General features: G+C 44.4%; 1 protein-coding gene and 1 long non-coding RNA gene across 2 annotated transcripts in view; one reads left to right on the forward strand and one right to left on the reverse strand.

Moving 5' to 3' along the window:
* MTDH (metadherin) overlaps nt 1–19,269 on the reverse strand; it is a 381,806-nt gene extending 362,537 nt beyond the window's left edge. The window contains exon 1 of the mRNA XM_085605211.1: nt 18,679–19,269. Coding sequence (XP_085461337.1) covers nt 18,679–19,020 — 342 coding nt within the window. The 5' untranslated portion in view covers nt 19,021–19,269. The remainder of the gene's footprint in view (nt 1–18,678) is intronic.
* A 20-nt stretch (nt 19,270–19,289) lies between these two features.
* LOC146831005 (uncharacterized) overlaps nt 19,290–27,495 on the forward strand; it is a 31,288-nt gene continuing 23,082 nt past the window's right edge. The window contains exon 1 of the long non-coding RNA XR_014961509.1: nt 19,290–19,427. This is a non-coding gene — a long non-coding RNA (uncharacterized LOC146831005). The remainder of the gene's footprint in view (nt 19,428–27,495) is intronic.

The raw sequence follows: 27,495 nt of genomic DNA on the forward strand, positions 1-27,495 counted from the left end.
ATTAAACTACTCAATAAAATAAAACCCTTCATCCCTCCGAATGACCTCAAACTAGCCACTCAATCCCTGGTGCTGTCCAGGCTGGACTACGGGAATGCAACCCTCACAGGATCAGCAAAATCTCACCTTGCTCCACTCAGAACAACTCTGAACGCAGCAGCCAGACTGGTCAGCGGAGTAAAGAAATATGAACACATCTCGCCAGCACTCAGAGAGCTCAAATGGCTCCCAATCAAAATGCGTGCCAACTTCAGAACTGCCCGATTCACGCACAAAGCGCTGCACACAAGGAAACCCGCATACCTGGCCTCCAAACCTCCAGAAGGCCGGTCAGTCAAGAAGCCTAAGGAGTACCAGCACTCTACTCCTTATCACTACGAAAACTCGCAAACAGCATCTCGCTGCTTCGCAGGAAATGCACCCAAAATCTGGTACTCCATACCAGTCCATATCAGGACCAACCCCTCCTACTTAATTTTCAAAAGGCAGCTCAAAGACCTCCTCAATCGATCTCTCTTGAATGGATAGTTACAGCCCTATCGCCGGAGCCTGCCCACAACTGTACACAGGCACTTTGACATTAAGACCTCTACCCCACTCGCCTCTTTACTATCTCCTCTATCCTCCCCCGATCCAATCTCATCACGAGTCATTGGGCTTTTGCGACACTACGTTAAGCGACACGAGACACTACAGACTACGGTGATAACATCTTACGAATGACATAGTTTCGTCATAGAGAGCACAATGTGATGCGGCATGAGTCGCTGTACATATTACTGTGTTAATGAATCATACGATTGATAAGGCTGTAAAGCGCTCCGATACCTTCGGGTCTGGCTAGTGCTATATAAAACTCAAATAAATATTAAATATTAATAAAATAATAATAAATAATTATTTCGAAGAATAGCTTTTTTTTATTTTAACTTGCCCACCGTGGACTAACTGTGCTGTAAGGAACATTTGATGCTAAGTATGAGGTGTTTGTACGCCATATTTACTTTCTGGTGGTAATCGATCTGGAGTGTAACAGGTGTTCTATTAGGGCATTAATGGGCAATGCATCGGATGGGATATTTGGACAGAGACAGGAGGCCTAACACGAGGGTAAACTTTTATGTGTCCCTGTTTATCGGGTCATTAGTTTCTCGTCTTGTTATAATGTACAAATACCCAAGCACCCATGCAGAAACAGGGAGGAAACTGTGCACTCGGCTATATATGTTGCTTTAATGAGCACAAATACAGCTTCTGCCTATTTTGGTCTTCTTGTCAGTATCTCAATGATCCTATTGATGCGTTCATTGTGGATGCCTCTATTCCATGTTTGTTAATGTGCTCCAAGCTTGGCGCAGCGGCATGGAAGAACGTCTCCAGGATGGAGTGGAAAGAGAAGGGCATATGAGCAACAGTGTTGCGTCCTGGGTAAGCAAACTTCAGGATCTGCTTAGCTCAAGCTGCCAACAAAAAGGCACCTAGCATGGATTTCAAACATGTATTCCTAAATCACATTGCATGATTCTGTGTGTAGTAATTGCATTGCTCTTCAATCCCTGGATTCATCTGGTGTGTTCCTCACCGATTGACAGACACATTGGAGTTGTGCGTTTGTGCAGCTTCCACGTCTGGACTTTCGCAGCCTCGTGCATCAAACACAGAATGTTGCCAAGTGCAAATCTCTTTGCCTGGTCCGGTGTCTGCATTAATAAACCATTACTTTCTTTACTGTTCGTGTTTGGACATTGTTCAATTTTTTAGGATTGCCTTGTAGAGATCGTGCTACTCCTAACAATTTGCTTCCTGTACTACCAGTTTATCTTTTAGTTATTTGAACACACCAGGCTTCCTTATCAAGTAAAATTTTGTGTATGAAAGCACTTCAGATATGTGAGTTCTAACTACCAGTTGTACAAAAATAAGACTTTAGATAAGTACTTCTCATTGCAGTACTATAATGTGCCGAGTAGTGTCAAAGTTTCCACGTTAAAGAACAGTAGATGTTGTAGCACCAAAGATAATGTGTTGCAATTTCTAAATACTTATAAGGTCTTAAAGCCGAGACCAATTGCGCTGCAAATGCTTGTTGTAAAGGGTTGTAGAATAAAGCGGTTAGAGCATTGGGGCTGATTTTTTAAAGAAAAGATCTGATAGCTATAGCTTGAACTGAGACAGGGGTCACAAAAACGTATGCGTTTGACAGTATCAGGACTAATTTGTTAAGATATGTATGATTGTCCTTTAAGGGCTGTGACCCGAATTCTTGTAAAGGAACTCGTTGAAAACTTTATTTTTTTTTATTTTTTTTAAATCATAGCCAGTACGAGACCATCGTTTGGAGAGTACAACCCTCGTCTATATACATTTTTTTTTTTTAGAAAAAAAATGCCAAAATACAGATCCAGTCATTTGCAGTTCAAAGGTTTGGATAATTATGGTTCGACGTTCCCAGCTTCCTTATGCCATGACAAATGATAATGTATTGATTGTAAAGGTCTAACTCCGCAATCTTTTTCAAGAAAGAACTGCAAAATCTGAATGGATTCTATGGTGGTTACTGAGAGTCCATTTCGAATAAGAAAAGAATACTAGCATTTGATTAGGAGTAAAGGCAGAACTGATTTATACAAGGACATTCTTCGCTTGCAGCATAAACAAACTAAAAATTGATGGACTAGACGATGGCAGAAGCATTTACCACTGGCTCGGTTAGATGCAAGCATTTATTGCAAAAAGGTCCTCATGATTTAAGGCCAGTTTCTTTATTTCTTAGACTTCGTAAACGATTTCACAGAGCCGCTTCAGAAAGTGTTTAAAGCACTCTAGCAATGTAGTCCAAAGTCTAAGGGTGAAAGAAAAATGGGATGCCTGGGCAGATACAGATGAGAACAACACATGTAAAGGTCATAAAGGAATATAATATGGTCTTTAAATCTACTATTTTCAGCAAACAGTGCAAAGAAAGGCCACCTAGAATTTTGTTTTAAAGACTATGGTCTTGGCAGAAAATGCTGTTCCCCCAAACGTAGCCCTTAGAGGTTGACTGGATTTCAAGCTTTGTATATTTCACCACAGAACACACAGGTCCTAATCTCTCTCCACTTAAGAGCCGTACAGATTTCCAATTTTGAAAATAAAGCTCTATATGAGCGAGAATGTAGAATGAATGAAAGAAAAAAAGAGCTATATACATGCTTAACAACAGATATAATATCTGCACCACTGAGTATCCAAGTGGATGGGCAGGTGGAGGTTAGAGAATTGCAGTCAACACCAGCTGTTTTGCACTGGCTCACACCAAACCCAGGCATATTCTGTTGCCAAAACCTGTAAGTGACAAGCAGTGTCAGAAGACAGTGCATATTTAATTATTTGCACATAATGTTTACTGTATGTCAATCAGTTACATGAGAAAACACGATTCTAGTCAGTCTTATAGCTCTAGCTTCAGACTTAAGACGCTCAGTTGAGGTATGTGTTGTTTAACAGTCTCCTTTATTGAGTGTTAACATGACAAAAACCTACCAACAAACCAGGATGTTCAACTATCCGCTTTTAATAAGCCGGGGCGTGGCTAAGTTGGTGGGGGCGTGGCTTAGATGGCAGAGTGAGCGGACGCGTTGTCCCTGAGCTCTGCTCCCGCTGGGCCTACAGCACTGTCCACAGCATCCCTAGCACCCAGACCCCAAGTGGGAGGCGTCCCAGGGGACGGTGCCAGAGGATCGAGAAGAGCCCCGATCTCTCGAGAGGCCTGATTGAGAGGTCGCTGGCGGCCCCGGGGCTGCCGCGTGTAGAGCAAGGAGACATTGGGCCTGCTGTGTGGCCGACGGGGACATGGCGTAGTCATCGTTTTTTGAAATATTTGTTTGACTCGCCTCGAGGAGTCTAAATCGACGACGCAACTCTCGCTTTGGAGTGGCAGAGAATACCCGAGGAGCACGAAGGAATATACACACACACACACACACACACACTTTGTGGGCCACTATGGATATATCAAAAGCTGCAACATATGGTTGGTCCATAAGATCTGCATAAAAAAGCGTCCACCCTGGGTACTAAGAGAAACGGACTAGTGGAGTGGAAAGGTTCCCCATTGTCACAACTGGCAAACACATCAGTGCGGAGTAAAAGCTCAAGCAACCCACTGGTGGGTGGCAAGGAACCAAATGGCTGCAAAAGGCCTGAGAGACGACATGGGAGAGGCACAAACGACTGGATTAAAAAGGTCAGAGACTTGCAGTTCCACAGCCTGTTTGACATTGCATGGTACGAAGATTTAAAATAAATATATATTTTTTTTAAACTGCATAGCATCACTGAATGAAAGGTTTCTGCAGTGAAGCAATAAATCACCAAGAAACCGGAGTTAAGAGATTTCTTCGTTCCAAACAAAAATGAGGCTGCATATTCGTTATATTTCCAGTCTCAAGACATTTTTAAAGTAAGCAACTTTCAATCCAAAACTCAGGAGGAGTCTGGGTTACAGTAATCCCGTACGATCCAACCCGGGAGCGATGATAGCAGGGTTTAGGCGTGGCAAACCGACAAATATTTCAAGATGAAGCAATGTAGCCCCCCCCCCCCCCCCCGAGTACGGCATTTATCAACAAGCGCTCGCCATGACGTTTTCGTTCCGCTTTTTCTGCCGTCCCGCTTGGACGGCCTCGCCTGCTAAAAGGTTTCTTATCTTTATGGGACCATGTGTTTGGCCCCATAAAGATAAGAAACCTTTTGCGACGCAAGGAAGGCAGACGAGCCCGTCCAAATGGGACGGCTCAGAAAGCCGAGCAAAAACGTCACAAACACCTTTTCCAATGGCTGGCCACCGTTTAGCATAAACGATGACGCCGGCCAATGGAAAAGAGTGGCGGGGCTTAATGCCCCTTACAGAAAATAACCAGTCATTAAATCTCACCAGCGAGACTGCGCATGTGCGCAGCCCACGCCAGCGAGACCTAAAAAATGGTCCTTGCCAACTGGAAAGACACAAGTAAAACCTCCCACAAAGGATGGTTCAACTCGATCACACATCTCAGAGGTGCGGACAACATTGCACTCCGGAACTCACCATGGAAACCGGCATCCAGGCAAATGTTGACACGTACCTAGACTCTTATGAACCTCCGTGAAAATAAGGTACTGACAGCACGTAGCCTACATGGATGCCAATCACCCCACACAATGTCATATGTAATAGTTAAGACATGTAACTTTCGTTGCCTGTCTCCTCTTCCCCCCCTTGTTTCTATCCCCTTTCTCATCCTGTCTCTTTCTCTTCTTCTCAAACTACCGTCAGGTGGGGTTAGCTAAACATACGGGACATAAACATCTCAACATACTGAAATATAAACTGTGCTTGAAACAACTCTGCTAACCCTGTAACAGAACCGCCAAGATGTTCATGTACAAAATTTTATAAAAAATGTTGAAATAAAAAATAAAAAAGGACATTTAGTTTGGGTGAGGAGCTTAGGTCGGTTGTCAAAGAGATCAAAAAGAAAAAGGTAGTGGTCAGACCAGTCGATGGGAAGGATGGACTGGAGGGATATGGTATTAGGTTTGGAAATGATTGTGCTTTGGTGTGGGTTTGTTTATTGCAGTGTTGGGTGAGATCTTTTGTTTCCAGGAAGGTGGACTGGCCTTGAAGTGTTGTATCTTCTGCATCATTCAAGTGAAGGTTAAGGTCTTCTAGTATGCTGAATCTGGTGCCCTTCAGGGAGTTGTGTTATTAGGACTGTTAAATCCTCAACTGGTGTTTTTTTCACCTGGAGGATGGCAGATGAGGTGGAATTTGATAGGGTTGGAGTTTAAATCAACACCTAGATATTCGAAGGAAGAGCAAACGGCTATGTGGAAGGATATCAGGCATAATTCTTATTGTGCATGATAACGAATCCGCCACCGATACAATCCTTACAGTCGCAATGGATTAGAGAGAAGCCTGGTGGGGCGAGGAGATCGATAATGGGGGTTGAGCATCATTTAGCCAGGTTTCGGTGAAAAAGCAAATGTCAGTGTTATGTAGAAGGAAGGTTTCCAATATTATGGTGGCATGTTTGGCTGCTGATCGACAATTTGCAAGCATGCAGTTTACTGTGGGAGATGTTCTCGGCTCAGGTTGATCAAGCTGGATGGTAGTCAGTTGGGCAGGTGGTCTGGTGGATGAGGAGGGACGATTGGAAGCAGGGATCCTGCTGGATCCAAGGATGACCAGAGTCTTATGGTAGCATGGCTGGGTGGCGTATGGGGCTCCCCATTTCTCTAGTGTGACTACACAGTTTTGGAACTTCCGAGCAGGAACAAGGGAGTAATTTGTTTTTAAAACATAAGCCAACTACACCACAGATAACGAAATTAATTCAACAGTTCGAGGTAATTTGTCTCATTAGAATTGTGGGTTACACGGAGTAATGACTTGTGGACTAATAAATCTGTATCTGAGCTATTCTGGCTGGAAAAACACAAGATGTGCATTTTAGTGGCAACAGATTTGGAGATGCATTATAATACGTTATCAAAAACAAAAAATCTTATTATATATGATTCTGAAAAAGGAGCTGGTCACATTTTGTTCCTAAAGCAAATCCTTAGAAAACACATTGCTAAAAGTAGCCATATACTGTCTATGTAAACCCTTCTTATATTATTTAGAAAAATAAAATGTTTGATTACAATATAGTAACAAAAAAAGTGGGAAACCCAATATGCCCTTGGAGGCTTTGGCACAACAACTAATAATGGGTGAATGCGCCTATAAGGGATTTCATTTCATGCAATTAATCAAAACATTCAGAACAATTATTTAGTAGTAGAGCCCCAACTGGTGACTCACATAAGAGTAATCTAGACATAAATTAAATAATTTCAGTAGGAATAATCAATAATTATTAGGCACACAGGTATGAATTTCTCAAAGCATAAACAAATTTAATGTGAACAGAATTAAAAAAGGGGTACAATAAATTATATCAAAACACCATGATAGAGGCTGTAAAATAATTTACAGAAATAATGATGCTGTCTAATCATACATGTAGACATCTATTCCAATATAATATCAAAGATAAAGAAAAGTCACTTTTTGTGATTTGGTGTAAATCTGTTCAGTAGTTTCAGAGATATTTAAGTTTAAAAAATATAGATATCTGTTAACCCAAAATCCTACTGAAATCCTTGTGAAATTTGATTGGTTGCCAACACTTCAACCAGAAGTGTTGGCAGCCATCTCGGGACTCGGATTGAAGGCAGAGTCCCACAAAAAATGTTTAAAAAAGTTGGCAGGGTGGAAACATCCCGACACCCTAGGACTCTCGGAAGGGTCCCACTGAGGGCTCAAAAAAATAAAAATTCGACAGGATTTGTAAATCAGGCCGAAATATATTATATATATATATTTTTTTTTTTTTAAACTAAGAGCGGGCTGCCGGGCTTCGTTCATTATTGGCTCACAGATTGGTCAGGTGCCGGTGGCATTTTTTCAATAATGGAGAGGGGCGCACGGGACCCTCCTCCTGGGCTGAATATTGCCAGGGGGACCACCACCTCCAAAGGGTTTTTTTAACAATGAATGCGGGGTTGGGCCGTACAGCCTCCCCACTGCACCAGGGACCACCACCTCCCCGGGGCTTATTTCCAGCCCCGGGAGTCACCACCACCCTGGGGCTTTTGCAAGTCTTAATGGGGGGGGGGGGGGAGAGAGAGAGAGAGAGAGAGAGAGAGAGAATCGCAGAACCCAGGTAGGTTCAGGGACCACCACCTCCCCGTGCCAATGACAAAAGGGGGGGGGGGCTTGTGGCCCCCCACCTAGAGCCATGGAGGGCCTGGGGACCGCCACCACTCCAGGGCTAACTCCTGCAATGCCCTGGGGTGCCCACCCCCGGGACATTGCAGTGTGCTATGTCTAGGTGCCAAAAAGTCCTCCTGGTACCTCCTTTAAGTCCTACACAGCAGAAGTCCTGAGAGCTGGTCTGAGGCCCCGCCCCATTTCTCCACCACTCTGCAAACGCGTTTACTACTCAAACCATAGATATTCACTGAAAAAACAAAAAGGTTAAAGGAACTTTATAGTTAGGCTAAAAGAATTAAAGCAGTTATAGTTAGCTTAGCTAACTATAACTCACACCCCCACAATGCACTGCTTATGGCCTCAGATATTACATCACTCATGAAACAGTCAGTGACATCACTGATGAGATCTCAAACAACATCGCTGATGACATCCACAAAATCCCTCACACCCCATAGAACCTTTCATACACGCACTCCCACACAACCATTCACAAACCTAATCACAGACCTATACCAAGACTTACACACCCACTCACCGATTCAGAGATCTACACACATCCACTCACCCATACAGCCACTCACACACTGAGTCGGTCACCCATAGAGCTACTCACACACACAGATACAGTAATCACACAGCCATGTACTCACCCATATAGCTACACATACGTCCACCCTTACTCATACCGATACTAACATGTACTCACTCACCTATACACAAGCACACATTCACCCATACAGCCACTCTCGCATTCAGTCACTCACCCATACAGTCACTCATATACCCCATCACTCACATATACTGTCTTTCACATACCCATTTACCCATATACCACTGAAACATCCACTGACTCACCCACCAAACGCATTCGCTCACCCATACAGCCCCCGACACATGCACTCACTAACCCACACAGCCACTCACAAGCGCTCACTAACACTCACAACCACTGACTCACCCACTCATATAGGTACTCAAACAACCAATCACTCACCCATACAGCCACTTACAAACCAGCTAACAGACTGATACAGTCAATCACACAACCAGTCACTCACCTACACAGTCACTGAGAAACAATCATTCACTTATGCAGTCATCCACTGAATCATCCATACACTGATTAACCAATACACCTTGTTGGTTTATTCAACACTCAAACGATAAAAACAGTCATTGGATGATCTTAGTGATGTCATAAGTGATGTAATAGATGAAGTTATAAGCAGTGCATTGTGGGGGGTACGAGTTATTGTTAGCTCACCATATCGGCTCAATTTCAATGGTTTTGTACGAGTGAAACCGGAGGTCCCTGTAACCTTTGTTTATTTCAGTGAATATATATATATATATATTAGTATAATGGGTGTAGAAGTAGGTATGTGAGTAGCTGTGTGGGTGGGTATGTGTGTGACTGACTGTTGGTGAGTGGGCGTGTCAGTGGCTATATGGGTGAGTGAGTTGATGTCTGAATGAGTGTGGCTGGGTGTGTAAATTGCTGTATGGGTGGCAGAGTGGCTGTTTCAGTGAGTGTTTATGTGAGTTGGTGTGTGAATGATTGTATTGGAGAGTGAGTGTCTGTGGGAATGACTATGGTCGAGTAAGCAGATAGGAGAGTGCTTGTATGGATGCGTGAATGGGTATGCAAGTGGTTGTGTGGGTTTGTGAGTGCTTGTATGGGTGGGAGAGTGGCTGTGTCGAGAGGCTGTATGGGTGCGCGAGTGGGTGTGAGTGACTAGGTAAATAAGGGAGTGTGTGGCAATGTGACTGACTGTACAGGCCAGCAACTGGTTGTATGGGTGGATAAATGGTTGTGAGAGTGGCTCTGTGGAGGAGTGGGTGGGTGTGTGATTGGCTCTGTGGAGGAGTGGGTGGGTGTGTGAGTGGCTCTGTGGAGGAGTGGGTGGGTGTGTGAGTGGCTCTGTGGAGGAGTGGGTGGGTGTGTGAGTGGCTCTGTGGAGGAGTGGGTGGGTGTGTGTGTGGCTGACTGCTTAATTTAGCCCGTTTTAATTCATCCGTTAGTGTGTCATTCACATTTTGCTTCCATCTACTACATCATCCGGCATAGGACAGGGGTCAGCACACTTCAGCCACTGGACAACTGCTCTTTAGAGTGACTGTATTTTGCTCTTTCACAAGGAGCACATCCCCCCACACACGCTAGTTCTCTTCTATGTCAATCTTTTTGTTTTTCATTTATTGATTTGATGTTCCCTTTGTGTTTAGAGTCCGATGTGACAGCAGGGCACGTTACAGCAGATATGAGCAGAGGCCACATTCCATGCTTGTAGGAGTGTAGGATCTGCACTTATGTTGCCCCCACTTTTTTTCTGATGTGAACACTGGTTTCTGGCTATAGTCTGGCTGGGTCCCTGCTAACCAGGGCCCCAGTCTCTCTGTTCTCTCTAAACAACTTGGAGTGCATATTAGATGCACTAGTGATTGGATACTGTGGTACCTTATGAGCCCCTAGTATATGGTACCAAGGGCATAGGTACTTCACAGGCCTACCAGGGGCTGAAGCATGTATTATGCCACCCCTGGGAAGCAGACTAAATCTGACACCACAGGCCTGCTACTGCAGCCTGGGTGAGGTAGTGTTAGCACTCCTCACTGAGGTATAGGTTCCTATATCTCACCTTACACACACATATAAACCTATCAGTCACCCCTAAGGCAGGCCCTATCAATCCTGAGGGCAGGGTGCTTGGTTTACAATGTGAGGGGGTGCCTCTGCCTGAGCAGGGCCCCTCTGCAGCTGGCAGAGTCTATTCTCTGTGGCTGTTCGTGGATGCAGTTAAACCATATACTCTTTAGTGCATTACAACCCATCGGTAAATGCTAACTTTGGAATGACTGCATCAAAACATGTTGTGTTTGGTGCCAAACAACTTGGAATCATACCCCCACACCAGTAACTGGTGTGGGAGTATGATCCCACCCTTCTAGAGGGGACGACATGTACCTACTGTGGAAACACGGTAGAAATCTGAAAGAGCCCTGGCATCACAAAATGGATGCCACCAGCACAGACACTGGGCTGCCCTCCTGCTGCTGACTGAAACTCGCAGTGGAGGAGGCCCAACAATAGGCATCCTGTCACAGGGAGGTGTCACCACCTTCCAGACAGGATTTAGTGTATTGGGGCTGGGTGGGTGCACTCCTAGAGTGCTTTGAAGTCCTGCACTGGGGGAGCAGTAGGCTCCTCTGTGCATATGCCAGCTCAAACCGGTTCAGGAGCTACCTGCCCCTGCTCTGGCACGAAACTCGACAAAGGGTAGTGGGTGTAACCACCCCCTCCCCTAACCCTCCCAGAGGAGTGGTCAAAGAGCTAGTCCCTCCCTTCCTTTTAGTATAAGTTAGGGAACCCTTGCCATTGCAAGTTAGATATCCCTGGACGATGCTTTACAAGAAGAATCCTGGCCCTTCGGCGTTCCACTAACTTTGGAAGATGGAAGAATCTCCCTTGGAGTCAAGGAGTAACTCCCCTGATTATCAGGCACCAAAAACTTGAATCAACGGACGCAAACTTTCCCGCTCGAATCCGAAGCCCCTGCAGCCCCGGAAGTGGATTTCCTGACCTCGACGGCCATTGTGAGTCCCCAGCAGAGCGGAGGCGAGTGGACCGCACGAGTGATGAGGAACAGCAATACCGGGGCACCGTGCACTATTGTCGAGTGCAACCCCTTCACGACGTTCTACGAACTTGTGCATTTGACCATTTGTGGCCCAAGCCTCCAGCAGGTTGTGCACCGAATATCAGAGGCCTACCCCGTCCCGAGTGACCGTGGGCTCCTGTAAAGCATTTCCTCACAAGGAGCCTTCGCGATCCCATGCCCGTTGGCTTGTGGGTCCCCTGAAGACTTTATCGAACCAAAGGGCCTGCTTTCAGGTCATCTTCATCTTGAATCCACCGGACACTTCTCCAGTCTTCACAAGCAGCAAATCTTCTTTGGCTTCCAAAGAAAACAGCGACACAACCCGACACCAAAGGACACCTATGCACCCAGCTTCCCTGGGTGAGGTAACTCGTGCACTCCGGTGCCCTAGTGTGTGTTGGCCCTCAAATTACTTACCTTGTAAGTGGCTTGCTTGTAAACATCCTCGAAGTACCCTAAAACTTTAAAAATCCAACCGCGACTTGCTCCATTGAAATCATTAGGGAACCCGCGGCTGTGTTCTCACACTGCACGCGTCTACCGTGGGTCTCTTACTTACCTACCTTGGATGGATTAGTGAAGCCCCAGCGATTCTACAGGCCCTAGGACTTGTCCCCTTGCAAGTCGACTTTCCTAAACCTCTTTTTAGGTCTCGCCTGACCCAGCGCATGCGCAGGTCTGGCGAGACATTTTGTGAGGGCTCCAAAAAGTGCTACCAGGCCAGCCTAGAGCTACAGTGCATGTGCGCGCGCTTTACCGATAGCACTTTCACTTTCGCGGCCGCTTTGATGTTCTCCGTGAGGCTTCAATAGATTGCAGCAGTTAAAACAAGCATTGGCATAGCCAATAGGTCTCGCTTTAGGGACCTTGTAAGTGTTTAGTTATGCAACTTTTGCATGGCTAAACACTTATAAGGTCCCAAAGGCGAGACCTATTGGCTATGCCAATACTTGTTTAGTATATGGTCTGGTACGCCCCTAGGACCCCAGCCATATTTGTGCTTAATTTATTGTGACACCTTGATATTTGAATGTGTTCCTGACTTCTAATCTCAAAGAGATTAGTAGAGTGTGTCTAGAAATAAATACATATACATTTGATATATATACACACACATCTATGTTGTGTCCTTTCATTTGGTAATTCCAGAGATTATAAGGTAAAACAAGCTGCTTTACATTCCTCTGAGACTTAGCCTGAAGGATGCTCTCCACAACTACCATTAGGATAGCTTTCTTTAAAAGGTTGTCTTAAACCTATCTGCCATAAGAGTCGAATTGGACTGATGCAAGGTGGCCACTATAACTAGTGACCAGCATATGCCAGGCCAACTTCTCACAACGCTTTATCAGTACCTACTTCGAGACAACAACGGTATTGTAAATTCCTTTTGGAGTGTTCTTTATCGGACTGATGGTATTTCACAGCATGACAAATTGCATTCATTTGAAACTGTACTGTAGTAAGTTGTTGAAGCTTTGTAATTATACATGTGAATTCATTCATAAGCAGACAATTCTTAAAAACACATTTAGTTTAGGCTCAATTTCACCAATGTTTCTTTAATAAACTTTGCCCAGGAAGAAAAAGTCTTTATCATGTTTAATTTGCAGCACTTGTAACACTTTTTTTTAAAATTACCTTCTTTCCTTTTTTGTTTTTACCTTCTTTGTCTCATTTCTCTTGTATACAATTCCTTCTGTTCTTTTTATCTCATTCCTTCCTTCATTTCCTTTATTCCTTTTTCCTTATTTTTTCCTTTTCTTGCCTTTTATCTCTTTTTGCTTTCATTCAATATTTCCTTTGCTTCTTCATTCTCTTTCATTCTTTTTTTGTCTTTCTAGCCTCTTTCCATCCTTCATTCCTTTCCTGCTTTCATTCCTTCTTTCTTTCCAGCCTTTATTCTAGCTTTCATTCATTCCTTCTTTCTACCCTTCATTCTTTCTCAAAGGCAAGAAGCTCGCAGCCAACAGCACGATTGGCTTTTTTAGGTCTGTGTTAGCCAAGACCTTTTGATTTTTACAAAATTGCGTGTGTTATAGTGGTATTTGGCCACACTTCATCCATTTTTCTGTGGTGGTTGTTCACATTTTTCTCCAACCCACTCAAGCATGCATCAAGGGGCAGTGCGCCGCCCCATTCGATCCTTTTGCTGACTTCACTATGAGTTACAGCGCGCTGCCATTTCATAAGAAGCACATCTACACACAAACCAGATCCTTAAGTGCCAGGGAGTACCATGGTAATGTGTGTGCGTTTATGGACCCCTGAACCCATATTTTTTTTTGCCTTTAGTACATTTGGGGGGGGGGGGGGGGAGGGAGTTGCCAAACACCCAGCAGCTTTCCAAAGAATAAAGTTTTACAAGAAGCATGACAAAACAAGAATTGTCAAAAGTCTGGCGGACGACGTCAGACCGACTGCCGTTGCCAAGGCTTTTATTTACAAATTCGAAGTGGCTTTATAATATGCTTACATGATGGGTGTGGTATGACTTACATGCAAAATCAATCCATGACTCGCCTCATGCTCTTAGAGCCAAGTAAGGCGATGACTTTGTTCCGTGCTCGCACACCTTAAATTAAGGAGAGCGGCGGTATCCCAAATGCAATGGTAAAAATAACCAAAAATGTGTTTAATTTAAAACTGAATTGAATCCTGACGAGACCACGGATACTGACATACTGTTGACAGCACACTGCGGAGGACTACATCCATTTTACCTATCATGGTCTGGAATCGAGTTAAAGGAGGATGAACTGGTTGGTGAAGGCCTGAGATTGGAAGCCCCCCCATCTGCCACATCACAGGGGAAAACCGCAGGAATCCTTCACATGCTCGCTAACTAACCCTTACCTGATTTCTGAATCAAGCATGTGGGCATCACAACCAGGCCCGGCTCCATGAATTTTTATTTGAGTGGGCCAAGGGTGCATTTGGGTGGGCCACTGAGTGCCCGATTTGTCGCTTATATGTCTAGCCAGGCTTGCTTCTGGGCCCTCTTGTCTCTCTTTAGTCTTACAAGGCCTAGTAAAACGCACTGTTTTCCAAGTCTCTTTCTAAATGTTATCACTCAAAAAAGTGTTTTTTCCATGTAATGTCCCTTTGATGGGAAGAGGTGGTTTCTACGTTGGGAGTATCAGGCAAGTGAAACTGCTGGAGTGGGGTTTTCTTTAAAAATTGTATACCCTCTCCATTTTGCATGTTTACATTAATAAGAATAATTAATTAATAGTAATTGTACTAATTGTTTGCTGTGTGAATTGACCAACATTACTAATATAAGAAATACACGTGGGAATTGCATTTGCATGGTCTAATTAATACGTAAACTAATTTTCGTATGCATAATAATAATAATAGACAATTAGAAATTGCATGATTATATGTTGCTTTTGTGATGTATTCGTGATTTGTGCTTTATTAATGTGAATATAACCCGCATTAAGTGTTGCTTCTGCTAGATAAATACACACACATATGGGTATTAGTAAGGGGATAACATTTTATTAGTCATTTCCATGTATTAATTACGTTTTTGTGTTTCTTTGCTTAAGTTGACCATTTGGTGGCCACAAAATGGCCGACATCCCTATGTGACGAACACAACTCCATTATGAAGGTCTCTGGGTGAAGTGCGCATGCGTCACCATCAGCAGCAGTGGCCTTTGGGCGACCCTAAACTCGACTGTACCCACCAAGGACACACCGGACTAACAGCCAGCTGCCCCGAAAAGAAATAATAAAAGTTACTTCAACATGAAATGATGAACTATACCTAAAGAAACATTTTCCGCGAGAGAATTTGGTGGAACTGATCTCATCAACCAATCACGAGTATTCAAAATACTGGTCATTACTTTTTGGAATGTAATTTTACTATAGAAATGGTAGAATAGAGGTTGTGGAGCGAGACCCTTCAGAAGATTTTCGATTTCCTGACGTTATGCTGACGGAGAGGACGGTGACACTGCAGGACAGCTGTTTCCTAAGACTCTGACAGTATGAACTGATGACCAAGATTTTGACTTAGAGGACAACTTTAGCCAGAATAGGTAAATATGATGGTCTACAGCTTGATTAAACCAAAGACTCAATTTTCAATTATTTAGATAAAAATTTATTACAAGAACTGTGTTAGGTCGTTATTATGAAAAATTTATTTATGTAAATAAGTTATAGATTTCGTTATCACTCCAACCTGCAGCTAGCTGATCCATGGCCTATTTATGGGAGGAGTGCTAAAGGTGAAGTTTAGGCCTGAATAAATAGGGATTTATGAGTACTTCCTTCCATTACAGCGAGTGGAACAATCACCTCCTTGGAAACAGGTTATTAGAAGGATGAATGTTGGTGTTATGGGCCCCACCAGCAAATGTAGTGATTGAGTGTGATCTATGATCTGTGACGAAGGGAGGGATTTTGCATTCCGCGCTGCAACAACACTACTCGGGCTCCCTCTGTGCGAGCCTTCCGGGAGAAACCCTCTTCATTACTACCTCACCTGACCCTAGACACTGCAGCGCACTCCCTTACAGGCTCCCTCTGTGCGAGCCTTCAGGGAGAATCCCTCTTCATTACTACCTCCACCTGACCCGGACTCTGCCCTGTACTCCCTTCCAGGCTTGATTATCTACTTTTCTACCATACCTCTCCAGTGCACCTTATCTCACAGCCAACCTTGGGCCCCAGCCCCATATCAGCCACCATCCGGTTCCACTTTCATTTTTCCAAGTAAAAAAGATTAGTAAAATCACCTTCAAACTTGAAACATCGAATATAGCAGTAAATGTAATTAGCAGGCACTTTAAAGTATGCTCCACAGTTGTCCTAATCACCCAACTGTTAATTAAATAAACGAAAACACAAAGGCCATGACAAGGTCGGCTTTAGTGCTGACGCGATAGTCTTTTTTTGGCACCCCACCAATGACCTCTTTCTTTGTAGATAACTTTACTACCACCCTCCAATAGTGCCCTTTATCTCTCTGTAGCCCCTCCCCTCATGGACGCCTCCTCAGACTCCCTCACTACCACCCTCCACCAGTGCCCCATATCTCTCCATAGCTCACCCCCACCCCATGACCTCCTCCTCAGATTCCCTCACTGCCACCCTTCACCAGTGCCCCATATCTCTCTGTAGTTCCCCCCCACCCCATGACCTCCTCCTCGGATTCCCTCACTGCCACCCTCCACCAGTGCCCCATATCTCTCTGTAGTCCCCCCCCCCACCCCATGACCTCCTCCTCGGGTTCCCTCACTGCCAGCCTCCACCAGTGCCCCTCATCTCTCTGTAGTCCCCCCCCCCCCATGACCTCCTCCTCTGACTCCCTCACTGCCACCCTCTACTAGTGCCCCTCATCTCTCTGTAGTTCCCCCACCCCATGACCACCTCCTCGTATTCCCTCACTGCCACCCTCCACTAATGCCCCCCATCTCTCTGTAGCCCCTCCCCCTCATGACCTCCTCCTCAGATTCCCTCACTGCCACCCTCCACCAGTGCCCCATATCTCTCTGTAGTCCCCCCCACCCCATGACCTCCTCCTCGGGTTCCCTCACTGCCAGCCTCCACCAGTGCCCCTCATCTCTCTGTTGCCCCTCTCTCATATCCATTTCATTTGTTGTGTAGCGCTACTCATGTCAGTGTAGGGTGTCACAGTACTTTACACCACGCACACATTATACAGAGACAATAAATCAGTATATGGGGAATGTCACATAAACCAATGAGGAATACAAGGTGTAGGAATCATGTCATCCATGCTGGTGGGCAATATATTTTACGAGGGTTTGGTCTGGAGAAGAACAAACTCAGGATTTAAAGAGTACTCCAGTGGTTGGGGGTTGGCTTTACTGATAAAAATGTATATCTGCTCAAACAAGCTCTTTTTAGCAACATTGGAATAATAAAAGACTGGGGAGAGGAGTTGGCCTAATGGCTAGGGCGCTGGACCTCGGAAACTGGGTTCGAGTCTCAGCAATGACGCTGAACATCCTGCGATTCTGGGCAAGTCACTATATCTCCCCGTGCCTAACAAAAAATGAATGTGTGTTCTCATGTAACGTAACTGGTGCTATGTAAAGCGCTCTGATACCCGATTGGATTCGGGTCAATTTCGCGCTATATAAAACTCTGCAAAAAAAAAAAAGTTCTAACTATATCACAACACAAAAAAGCGAAGTTTGTATGCAGCTCTTTGATGAAAGTTCATAGGTCACTGTCCTATGTTAGGATAGCAACTTCTGAACTGCAAGTAACACAAGGATCTCTGTGACAAAGGCAGTAACCCACTGAGCTATCCACATACTATTCAGCGTATCTGCATTTAAAAACTACCAACAGACAAATGATTGCTCTCCAGCAGGATCATAAATCACCAGTTATCTGAATATTTTTTTTTATTGTTTTTGTACATCGGTGGCAGATTCACTGCGCGGGCCAAGGCTCATGTTGTGGGGGGGGGGGCCTGGCCCACCCGCTGGAACCTGGCCTGATAACAACTAGAGCGTAATAAAGGGAGGGGAGAGAGGTTATCGATCAGGACTTGCAATTGTCCGTTTGGGGATATTTTCAAAGACCTATGACCTGGTGCGCATTTGAGGAGGGCACGCATCCTGACACCGGTCGGATTGGATTTCCGTGGACTGTTGGGAATTCCACTATGAACCTCCTCCTCTGAAAGCAGCCGTGCCACTCGCTAACATGCAGAGATATACTGAACACCGGTCTCATCCCGTGAGAGGTCAAACATGTTCACTGTCACCCAAAATAACTGTCCAATGGTGGATCTTTGGAAGCAAATGAGCTAACTGGAGAACAACTTCCATTAGCTCCGATTGAAAAAAAGCCACTTGCTTTTATGCCTTGCCCCCTTTCCCCAATCAGCCTTTAACACTTTCGAACCCTGACGACTAACTTTACTAGACGCATCACACCGATAAGGTAGCCCCAAACTACCCTATACCCAGTACCAAACTGCCCCCTGCGTAATCACCTCCGAAGCAAGAGTACTACTGCAGAGATACAGCTTTCATTTACACTTGCAATAGGTCCCTGCGACGTTTAACCGGCTCTTCTCTTCAAAGTCCTATTGAAATATATTGCACTACAAGAATACATTTACATACAAAACTAGCCATATCTGTACCAAAAATAAATGCTGAATACTCCTGAAAAGGAGTCTCTTTTAAGTAAGTGTACCAAAACTCCTTCGTCTTAGACTCTCACCTTACTCTTCTCGGGTCCCTTTCTCTTGCTCTTCTTTCTGGCCTCTTCGCTCTTGGTGCTCTTGGACCCCGCTGGGACTTTGCTGACGCCGCTGAGAGACTCGGTGGGGCTGGCCCGGCTCTTCCTCCTGCTTGCGCAGGCCGCGACAAATATCAGAATGAGCAGCAGCGCGGGCACCAACAGAAGCGCCCAGGAAGGGAAGTGTGCCGGTTCCAGTCCCAGGTCAAGACCTAGCTCACTGTGGAGTAAACGGAGGCCCAGGCCCAGCAGCTCCCGCAGCCGCTGGGCCGCTAGCTCGGCCTGCTGAAGAGCCGCTTCCTGCCAGACTCCAACAGCGTCCATCTCGGCGAGGCCCAGTGGGTTCTAATACATCCCGCAGAGCAAGAGCCCGACAGTCCCGGGCGCACCACGGACTGACACAGCGAAGTGGTGCACAGAGGAGCTGGGAGCTCCAGCCAGGCGCCTGCCTCTGTCGGGCGTCACACATTCAACGGCCGCGGCTCTGGCAGCGCAACGTCACCACTCTACCCCAGTACCAGACCGGAGGCTCACAAGTAACGTTGTCCTCCTTCTATGTCTATGGAATACCATTGACACGACGCTGTGAACATAGAAGACGAGCTACCACCTGTCAAAAGGAGCCCTAGTCTTAGTGCTCGAGGTGAACTTTAGCAGCTTTTGCTTCACACAGACCTTGCTTTCCTGCTTAAAGAGAATTATGGGCAGTTACCTGCCACGGGGACCGCAAGGTAGTAATTATTTTCATATCATTTAATTTTGCAATTTGACAAGCTCCCAATTGAGGTTAAGTCCCTTAGCATACATGTGTTAGTGCCACCTATGCGTTGGTAACATTTCCACACACATCTTCACGCATTTTCTTTATAATTCTATGTTTTAAACTAAAAGCAATATTCATCTTTTTAAAGTGAGGACTTCTTTTCAAATTTCTGTATAATTTTGAAACATGCACTTTTCAAGATGGCCGACACCTCTGCCTCCCCGAGATCGTTTCGCACGTCTCCACTTTTATTGATACCTGTTCAAGTAAGAGAGAGTCATACGTGTTTTTACCTAGCCGTTGAAAGCTACATTTTTAAATACCTGCCAGATGCATCTTTAAAAGATTGAGAGTATATAGGATGCCACGTGTTCTTTGGAGTTCATGACGTCTGCTTTTCCTTTATAAATATATTATTTCTTGGAAGCCACATCTGCGTGTAGCGAATAGTAACTGATCGTATTCCAACCTAAATGCCACGTTTGCATATGCCGAAGGGATTCGGCAGTAGCCACGTGCACGGACGTAGAAGGGCAGTGTTGGAACAACTACGGGTGTGTAAATCGAGGTATTACTAGTTTTGTGCCCTGAGCTGCGCCCTCAGGCCAGCACTTTTTCGAATATAAAATTGTATAAAATTGAATATTTTGGGAGGAAGTTTCCCTTCCTCAAACATTCTATGACTGGAGTTAGAATAGTACATTTGACCTTCCAGTCACACCTACTGCTGCCCTGATGGAGAAGATCAGGGCAAGAAACAGAAAGGGGCAGAATAGGCTGGGCACATTGAAACATGAGGATACTTTGATAATGTGCTACATTCTCTTAAGTGCCCCCTGATGGTAGTGCAGTTTAATGCTCACATGTACATTGCGAAATTGAAAAGTCTTCTAGCTATAGTGAAGGAAAGTTTCAATTTATAAAGAACAGGGATGCGAGAATTAACTTTGTTTACTGTATTATTGCAGCCAATTAAACAAGCATTTGCAATGCAATAGGTTTCACATTAGTTAATTTTGAGGTATTCGTGTTGCAAATAGCAATCTTTCTTTATGTACAAGTTCGCAATTTACCAGTGGCGGGGATCCCGAGAAAAAATAAGCGAAGCAAATACATGCCAGACAAAGTAAACTGCGGCATTTTACAGGTTTTTAAGGGAGAGGGTAAGAGAGAGTGGAAGAGAAAAAGAGAAAGAGTGAAAGGGGCAGGTGGGGAGACAGTGAAGGGGCAGATAGGAAGTAGAGAAAACAAAGAGTGCTAAAATATATAGACAGGTATATTAAAGTTAAGTGTGCTACAGCTTTTTTTAAATACAGCATGGATGCCGCACAACCCGTGAGTGTTAAGGTGCAGGCAGGTGGGGTGATGATGCAGTCCTGTGATGTTGAAAAGCACACTGACAGCATATGGTTGTAGTTGGGGTCCTGGTACAGTGGGGGAGTTGGGTGGAAGATGGATTTTTAGCTACGCTAGGCAGTAGTGTTTAGCTCTCAATGGAGGTTATGGTGATGTCTCTCAGAGCAGTAGTGGTGCTGAAGTACCTAAGGAAGAAACAACATCCTTGGTGGAAAAAATGGGCTGGTATTGAGATATGCCTGAGGGTGGATGTATTTTATTACAAATACCTAATTGTACTATATGCTGAGTTTATGAAACACAGACAAGAGTTCCAGTTTTACTCAAGGTGCCCTGCAGCCTTGCGCGCTCCTTGAGCATTTACGTCAGATCCCACACTGCTGTGGACTCGAACCGGCTCATAAAAGCATGCCAATAAGTGCTCGAACCTTCATCTTTAAGGAGCTATTGGGGTCAAGTACAAAGAGATCTTCTGCCCTGTAGAAAGTGAGCGAGTGTCAGTGCTGGTTAAAGATTTTATTTTTACTTGTAGTTCTCTCATCTAAGCCAACATTATGAACTACTAGGAGAAACTGTTGTTTACCTGCAAGTCAGTCTTGTGATTCCAAGTCTATGGGAAGCACTTTCATACCCAAGTGTCTTGTCAGTGGTATAAAAAACTGCAAAGATATGTCAATGAATTATCTGTGACAGTTCATGGGTGGTTGTACCCTTGTTGAATAGGCAGTGTGGCATATCCCTAATGGTAATGGGTTTGGCGGGGTGTTCCGAGTTCAGACTTCACTTCCTAGTTCTTTCTCTTTAATTATGACGGAGCACTACACTTTCTATTCAAGTAATCACGTCTCCTCCTACTGCATCAATTCTAGGGTCAATGTCTCTTTCCTGTAGGCGATGGGGGCACAACAACCAAGCGCACTGGTGAGCAATTCAAAGTCTTGTTTTAACAAATCACAAAGTCCTATATAAATGACGCTTCACTCTCCCAGGTCCCGCCGCCAAAGACCCAGTCCTCAAAAATGAATTCTACAAATGGAAAGGAGCGTCAATGTATCCGCAATGGTATCCAATCAATTATTGTTTTTCGAGAATCAAATCCATAGGCAAACTCATTTCATATGTGTTTTCCATTTATTAATTCAAAGGAAAATCATAGCTCCAAAATATAACAGTATCCAGTCGTCAGTCAAATATAGCAATATCAAATCGTCAGCCTAAGCATTTCGTCCTCACTTGGATGTCATCAGGGCTAGAAAAAAGGGTAAGTACACAAATCAATATAGATCCCTATGTATTTTTATAAAATCAGTAATTCAATCACATTCCCCAAAATTAAAAACATCATATCAATTTCATTGTTCAACAGCCCCTTCAAGTCTGCCTATTTACAATTTAATTTCCATATATTACCCCCATAGAGAAAGTAACATTAATGTTTTTTTGGATGGAAACATCATGTGGTGTCAGTACCCTCCTTATTGCTACCACATCAATCCTCTTCAATTTCTCTAATTTATTTTTTCAATTTCTCCTCCTACTGCATCAAGTCTAGGGTCATCCATCTGTCAAGGAGCTTAGGGAGCGGTACTACCCACTGGGCGTGAAGTTAGTGACCAGAGTTGGTCCCTTTAACAACATTACCATGCATTGCAGGAAAGTTAGCACCTAGAGGGGCATCTTTGTATGTGTAACATTATGTTCAGAATATTCCCAGGAAGATTAACTAACATTTAGATGGAGTCAGTCAGAGTATCTCTAGGCAGAGAAATGTAGTTTAGCATGGGTGACTAAACATCTCTGCTAAAACTGTTTCAGGACCAGAATCTCCCGAAAATTAATTTACTTTTATAAACATATCTCTGCAGGCTGACTTTAAAGGTGGTGAAGTGGTTTACAGTGGCTTGCCCTTTATGAGCATTGAAATTCTTTGTCCATGAGTACTTTAAAACAAATGCTATGGGTGTGTTTGTGCAAGCTAGACTCGCGTACTGGGCTATGCTTCCATCACTGGTGCAGAAGTACTGAGGAGCAAATTTCATCCATTTACCCATGATAAATGGAGGGCCGTTGCAAAAAAGGCATCCGGGGCTCCAGCATGAGGGTACAGAAAGGTAAAAAGTGTAAAAACTGTGCATTTGGAAGGCCTGCACAGTAACCTTTTCTGTGATATATTCTTGACAACATTGGTGCCTATAGTATCATTACAATTACAATTATAGTCGTGTGTGGAGGTCACTGGAGGGAGAGCGTGATGTTTATTTTAAACTGCCTTTGAACAAGGACCAGGTATTGTGCCCATGTTGCCATGTTTTTTTCAGTGACCTAAGTGTGCTTTATATTTTGCTTCCCGACAAAGCGTTATTGTCAAGAATGCATATAGTGGGAAGATGTATAGTCTCTTGCTCAAGCCGCAAAATGGTATGTAATGTCGATTTGTTTAATAATAAAAAGATTTACAAAAAAAAAAGAATGAATATAGTGACTATGTTGTGTAGTTCCTATAAAACCTATACAGGATCTGCACGTTCAGACGACATACACTGTAGGATTGGTGTCAGACTGATTCTAAATACCCCCACCGAGTATGTTGGCGTTTTTGTATCAGTTAGTTCACAGTGCCACTAGAATCTTCTCTTACCAAGGAGAGAATAGTTCTTGGCAACCTTCGAACATGACAACCCTGATCCCTCAAAACCGTGGAAACAGTGTACTATTTTTTGCTCAGTCACTGGTGCTCACTTAGTCTCAGAGAGATACACAAAATAAATGGTCTGGACGTTTTTCAATAAGCATTTATTGAACAGTTGTTATTCTAGTGTAAAATGGATGAGCTGCAACAACCACTAGACAGTAACAGATATGAATGATTAGAAGCACTATGAAAGTAAAAGGATGATAGAGTTCCACCATCTTGCAATAATCATGAATACATACGAGTATATAAAATACATGATAATAAACGTGCGTACTCCTACAATGTCTTCCTAACTAGATGTACCTAAGTGTACCTAGAGGGTGTGTAGGTGTTAAGCCAAGAATCCCTCTAGGATAAAGTCAGCCCCATTACCTGGATTGAGAGACTGTGGGACCCCGTCATGGTCTCGAGTTGGACACCCCGCAAGGGATGTTAGACCACTGCGAGCTGGAGCATCTGCATGCAGGAACCTCGGCGTCTTTGGTCAGTGTGTCGGCCGGGAAGTCCTGGTCTCCTCTGTCTGTCTTAGCATAGATCTCACCGGGGGTTTTACTTCACTGTATTACTTTTTCGGACTTAGGATGACGTTGCATATGAACTTTGTACATAGATATTATACAGGAGATGGTAGTCCTGCTGTGCTTCCAAGAATCCTCATCCATAATGTATGAGGCTTTTACCAGGGAAAATCCCGCGCTCTGTGTGCAGTGTCGTATCTAGGTAAAAGGTCAGTCGCTAAGAACCGTTATGTATGTAATGTAGGGGAGGATATAGGTGAAGGATTATGATGTTATCTGAGCCTAAACTAGGGTCCCTATATGGAATATAACACCCGCTCCTCATCCGACTGGACAATATAATTCAAATTCTAACCGTACTAGTAGGCTGACTAGGCACTGGTACGCAAATGACTATAGTAAAACAAATAGGTCATGATATTACCTGAGCCTAAATTAGGGTACCTATATGGAATAAAACACCCACGCCTCATCCGACTGGACAATATAATTCAAATTCTAAATGTACTACTAGGCTGACTAGGCACTGGTACGCAGATAACTATAGTAAAACAAATAGGCATGATGCTAAAATGTTTAAAAATTCTAAAAAAAATCTTTAAAAAATAGAAAAAGGAAATTGTCATTTCAAGCCACAGCTCCAATATAGATCTAATATGTCCATATGTATAGTTCGAACTACTACAAGCGTCTTGAGAGCCATGCATGTCCATAAAAAGTGTCAATTTGTTTTTGAGCTCCATTTGTAGTTTGTTTAAAAAAAGGCCAGATTTCTTCCAGCACACAATGAGACAATTGTTTATGTGTCCTAGCTGGTAGACGCAACATTACTGTTGCCTGCCTTCGCAGACGACGATCCCTGTAACACCTCGCAGATTATGTAAATTGAGCACAGATGATCTTCCGTACTGCCTGCAGGCAATGCTGGGGCAGCCTGTGCGCTGTCCAAGGCCTGGGTGTCAGTGGAGGAGCCAGTATCCATTCCAATAGGAGCTGTGAATACCTGTGGAGTCTCTAGGAATGCCACCATCAACATTGGAATACGCTGGGGACACTGCAGAACATGGGCTGTTATCGGATCCAGTAAAGCATCAACGTCCGATTTCGCACAAAATGGGACTGTCCGACAGAGATCCAACATGCATTCTTCTTTGCAAAACAGGCATCGGAGGACAGGTAATATGCAGTCAATCCAGACTGCTCTAATTGACAAAAACCAAGATGCACTTAGTTCTCTCAGGCGAGGTGTGCCCAGATGTTGTACCATGCGATCATGGTATTTACGCTCCAGGAGTGCTTTTTCTATCTCCTTGGTGACTGGGACCTCCCATTACGTAGCAGAAAAATGACAATCAGGATACCTCCTATTAGAAACAGGATTAGAGGAAGTCCTCCAAAAATGCTTCCGAATACGGAGTGTATAAAGTTTGGTATAACTCCGAGAACCGCCTGAAAGGTGCTTAACAGTCCTGAACCTATGTTCTTAAAGAGGTTGACAATACCCATTGTATCAGACATGTTAAAGATACGATTTACCATTTCTACGAAATGAGAGGGGCTGTTCGTACATATGAGTGCCTGTATCTCAGCTGAGGACCTTGCGATCTGGAGATCAAAAGTCTCTCACGCAGAGGTTAATGGCACGGTCTTCTGTAGAAGCATGGCTTTCATTCTGCTCAGAGTATCAAACCGTATTAAAGAAATATTCAATGAAGGCCATAGCGGCGCCTCCCTGACTGTATGTATCGGTGGAAACAATACTTGCATACAGCAAGTAATCCTGGAGCTCACGGTTACCAGATATGCGAGGCCCGGAAGCATCCCACAGCAACCTTGATCGTTCAGCTTCAAGTAACTCTCATTTGAAAGTAGCCTGAACATTGGAGTAATCACAGCTGCCGGGGCACCTCAAAGTTACAGGATAAATTAGCTACTGAATCATTACATGCCATGTGCAGCATTATATCCTGACATATGAGAGATCCACTTATAGCGTTTTCCCAGTTTGTACAGCTTAGAAACACTTCTAGATCCCCACTCCTGCATCGACATGTGTACAGTAATTCCCAAGATTCCTTGATGAATTCCCTACCCATTTCTTCATATCTGCCTGCCTGCTGCTGTTCTAGACAATACTGAAATTGGAAAATTGTGTCCGGTTGAGTTATATGGCCATGTATTAACCGTTCTGGGAACGGTGATTCTGCCAATGTAAAAGCTAATCTGTCCAGATTTTCAATACGCAGCATTGTATATTTTGCTCCCCTTTATGCCATTTTTGACATACTGTTGATAAAACGCCAGGGAACATAGCCTGTGTGCAAATATTGCAGCCTCCAGCTCAATAACATAATAGAACGCAATTGTGATTGCCCGTGCTGTAGTATGGACAAATCTTTTTCTAGTACATCAATAGCAGAAGATGCAATGTTGCCCAGTGAATATAACCTGGAAGTTAACGTAGTCATACCATTGTCAACTACGGCTAAAGCTTTCTCTAAGTTAATCCGATCTATTTCTTGTAACCTCTCCGGAGCTCCTTGTTGGGAGATTTTCCAGATTTCGTTATAGACAGCATAATAGAACCTTTTTATGGAGCTTTCTGGAACCCAATAAAAAAACCATAGGCCCACATCCTCTGTAAGTAAGGATAAGTGTTGTTTCACCTGTGTAAGTGTTGAGGTTTTTAGCCAATCCAGGCATAACCTCCCAGCACTGTATGACGTCACTACCATTGTTCCCAGGAACGTGCGCGCCCGCGCACTGAAGTCACTCCGAGCGCGCAGTGTCCAATATTTCGTGCGCACAGCACATCCCGGGGGCGGCAAGGGTTCGGGAAGGCTCCCGTTCACCAGCAAGTGGAATTGGCACTTGCAAGCACACGTCCTGTTGAAGACTCTGCATTTCTTTGCTTAATAGTGCACAGCTGCGGGGCTGATTGTGGGCCTTAGAAATAGTATTCATGTTAATTGTAGTGCACACGGGCGCTGCAATTAACATGAATACTATCTCCAGGAGTTAAGGGCACTTTTGTGCTTTTCGCTCTCCCAGCCTGGCTCTTTGGAGCTTTTGTGTCTGGTTTCCGTGCGAGCTGTGGGTCCGCGCTCTGATGTTTGATAGTTTCAGTCACATTTACAGGCAGGGAGATCTGTAGCCGATCCAGGGAAGCCACCGACTCTCTGGGAGATCTGGCAGTCGCCGTGCGCTGCGGGAGTTTGGAGGGGTTGGGGGGGAGCAGTGCAGGCTGGTGGTCTTGTGTTTTTGAACTCTGACAAAGGAGAGAGGGGGGCAGGGTACCTGTACAGTGGCACCTGCCTGTCTGTGCAGTGTGCCAGGGTATGCCTGCTATACGTACAGTCTGTGGGGAGGCAGACATCTCTAGGCAGCCACTGAGCCAGGGGTTCAGCCCCCCAGCGGGCCAGAGCTGCTGCCAGGTCCAAATTACCTTGGGGGGGGCCCTCCACGAA

Source organism: Triturus cristatus, chromosome 5_1, assembly GCF_964204655.1.
Source record: "Triturus cristatus chromosome 5_1, aTriCri1.1, whole genome shotgun sequence".
In the NCBI taxonomy this organism is placed as follows: Eukaryota; Metazoa; Chordata; class Amphibia; order Caudata; family Salamandridae; genus Triturus; species Triturus cristatus.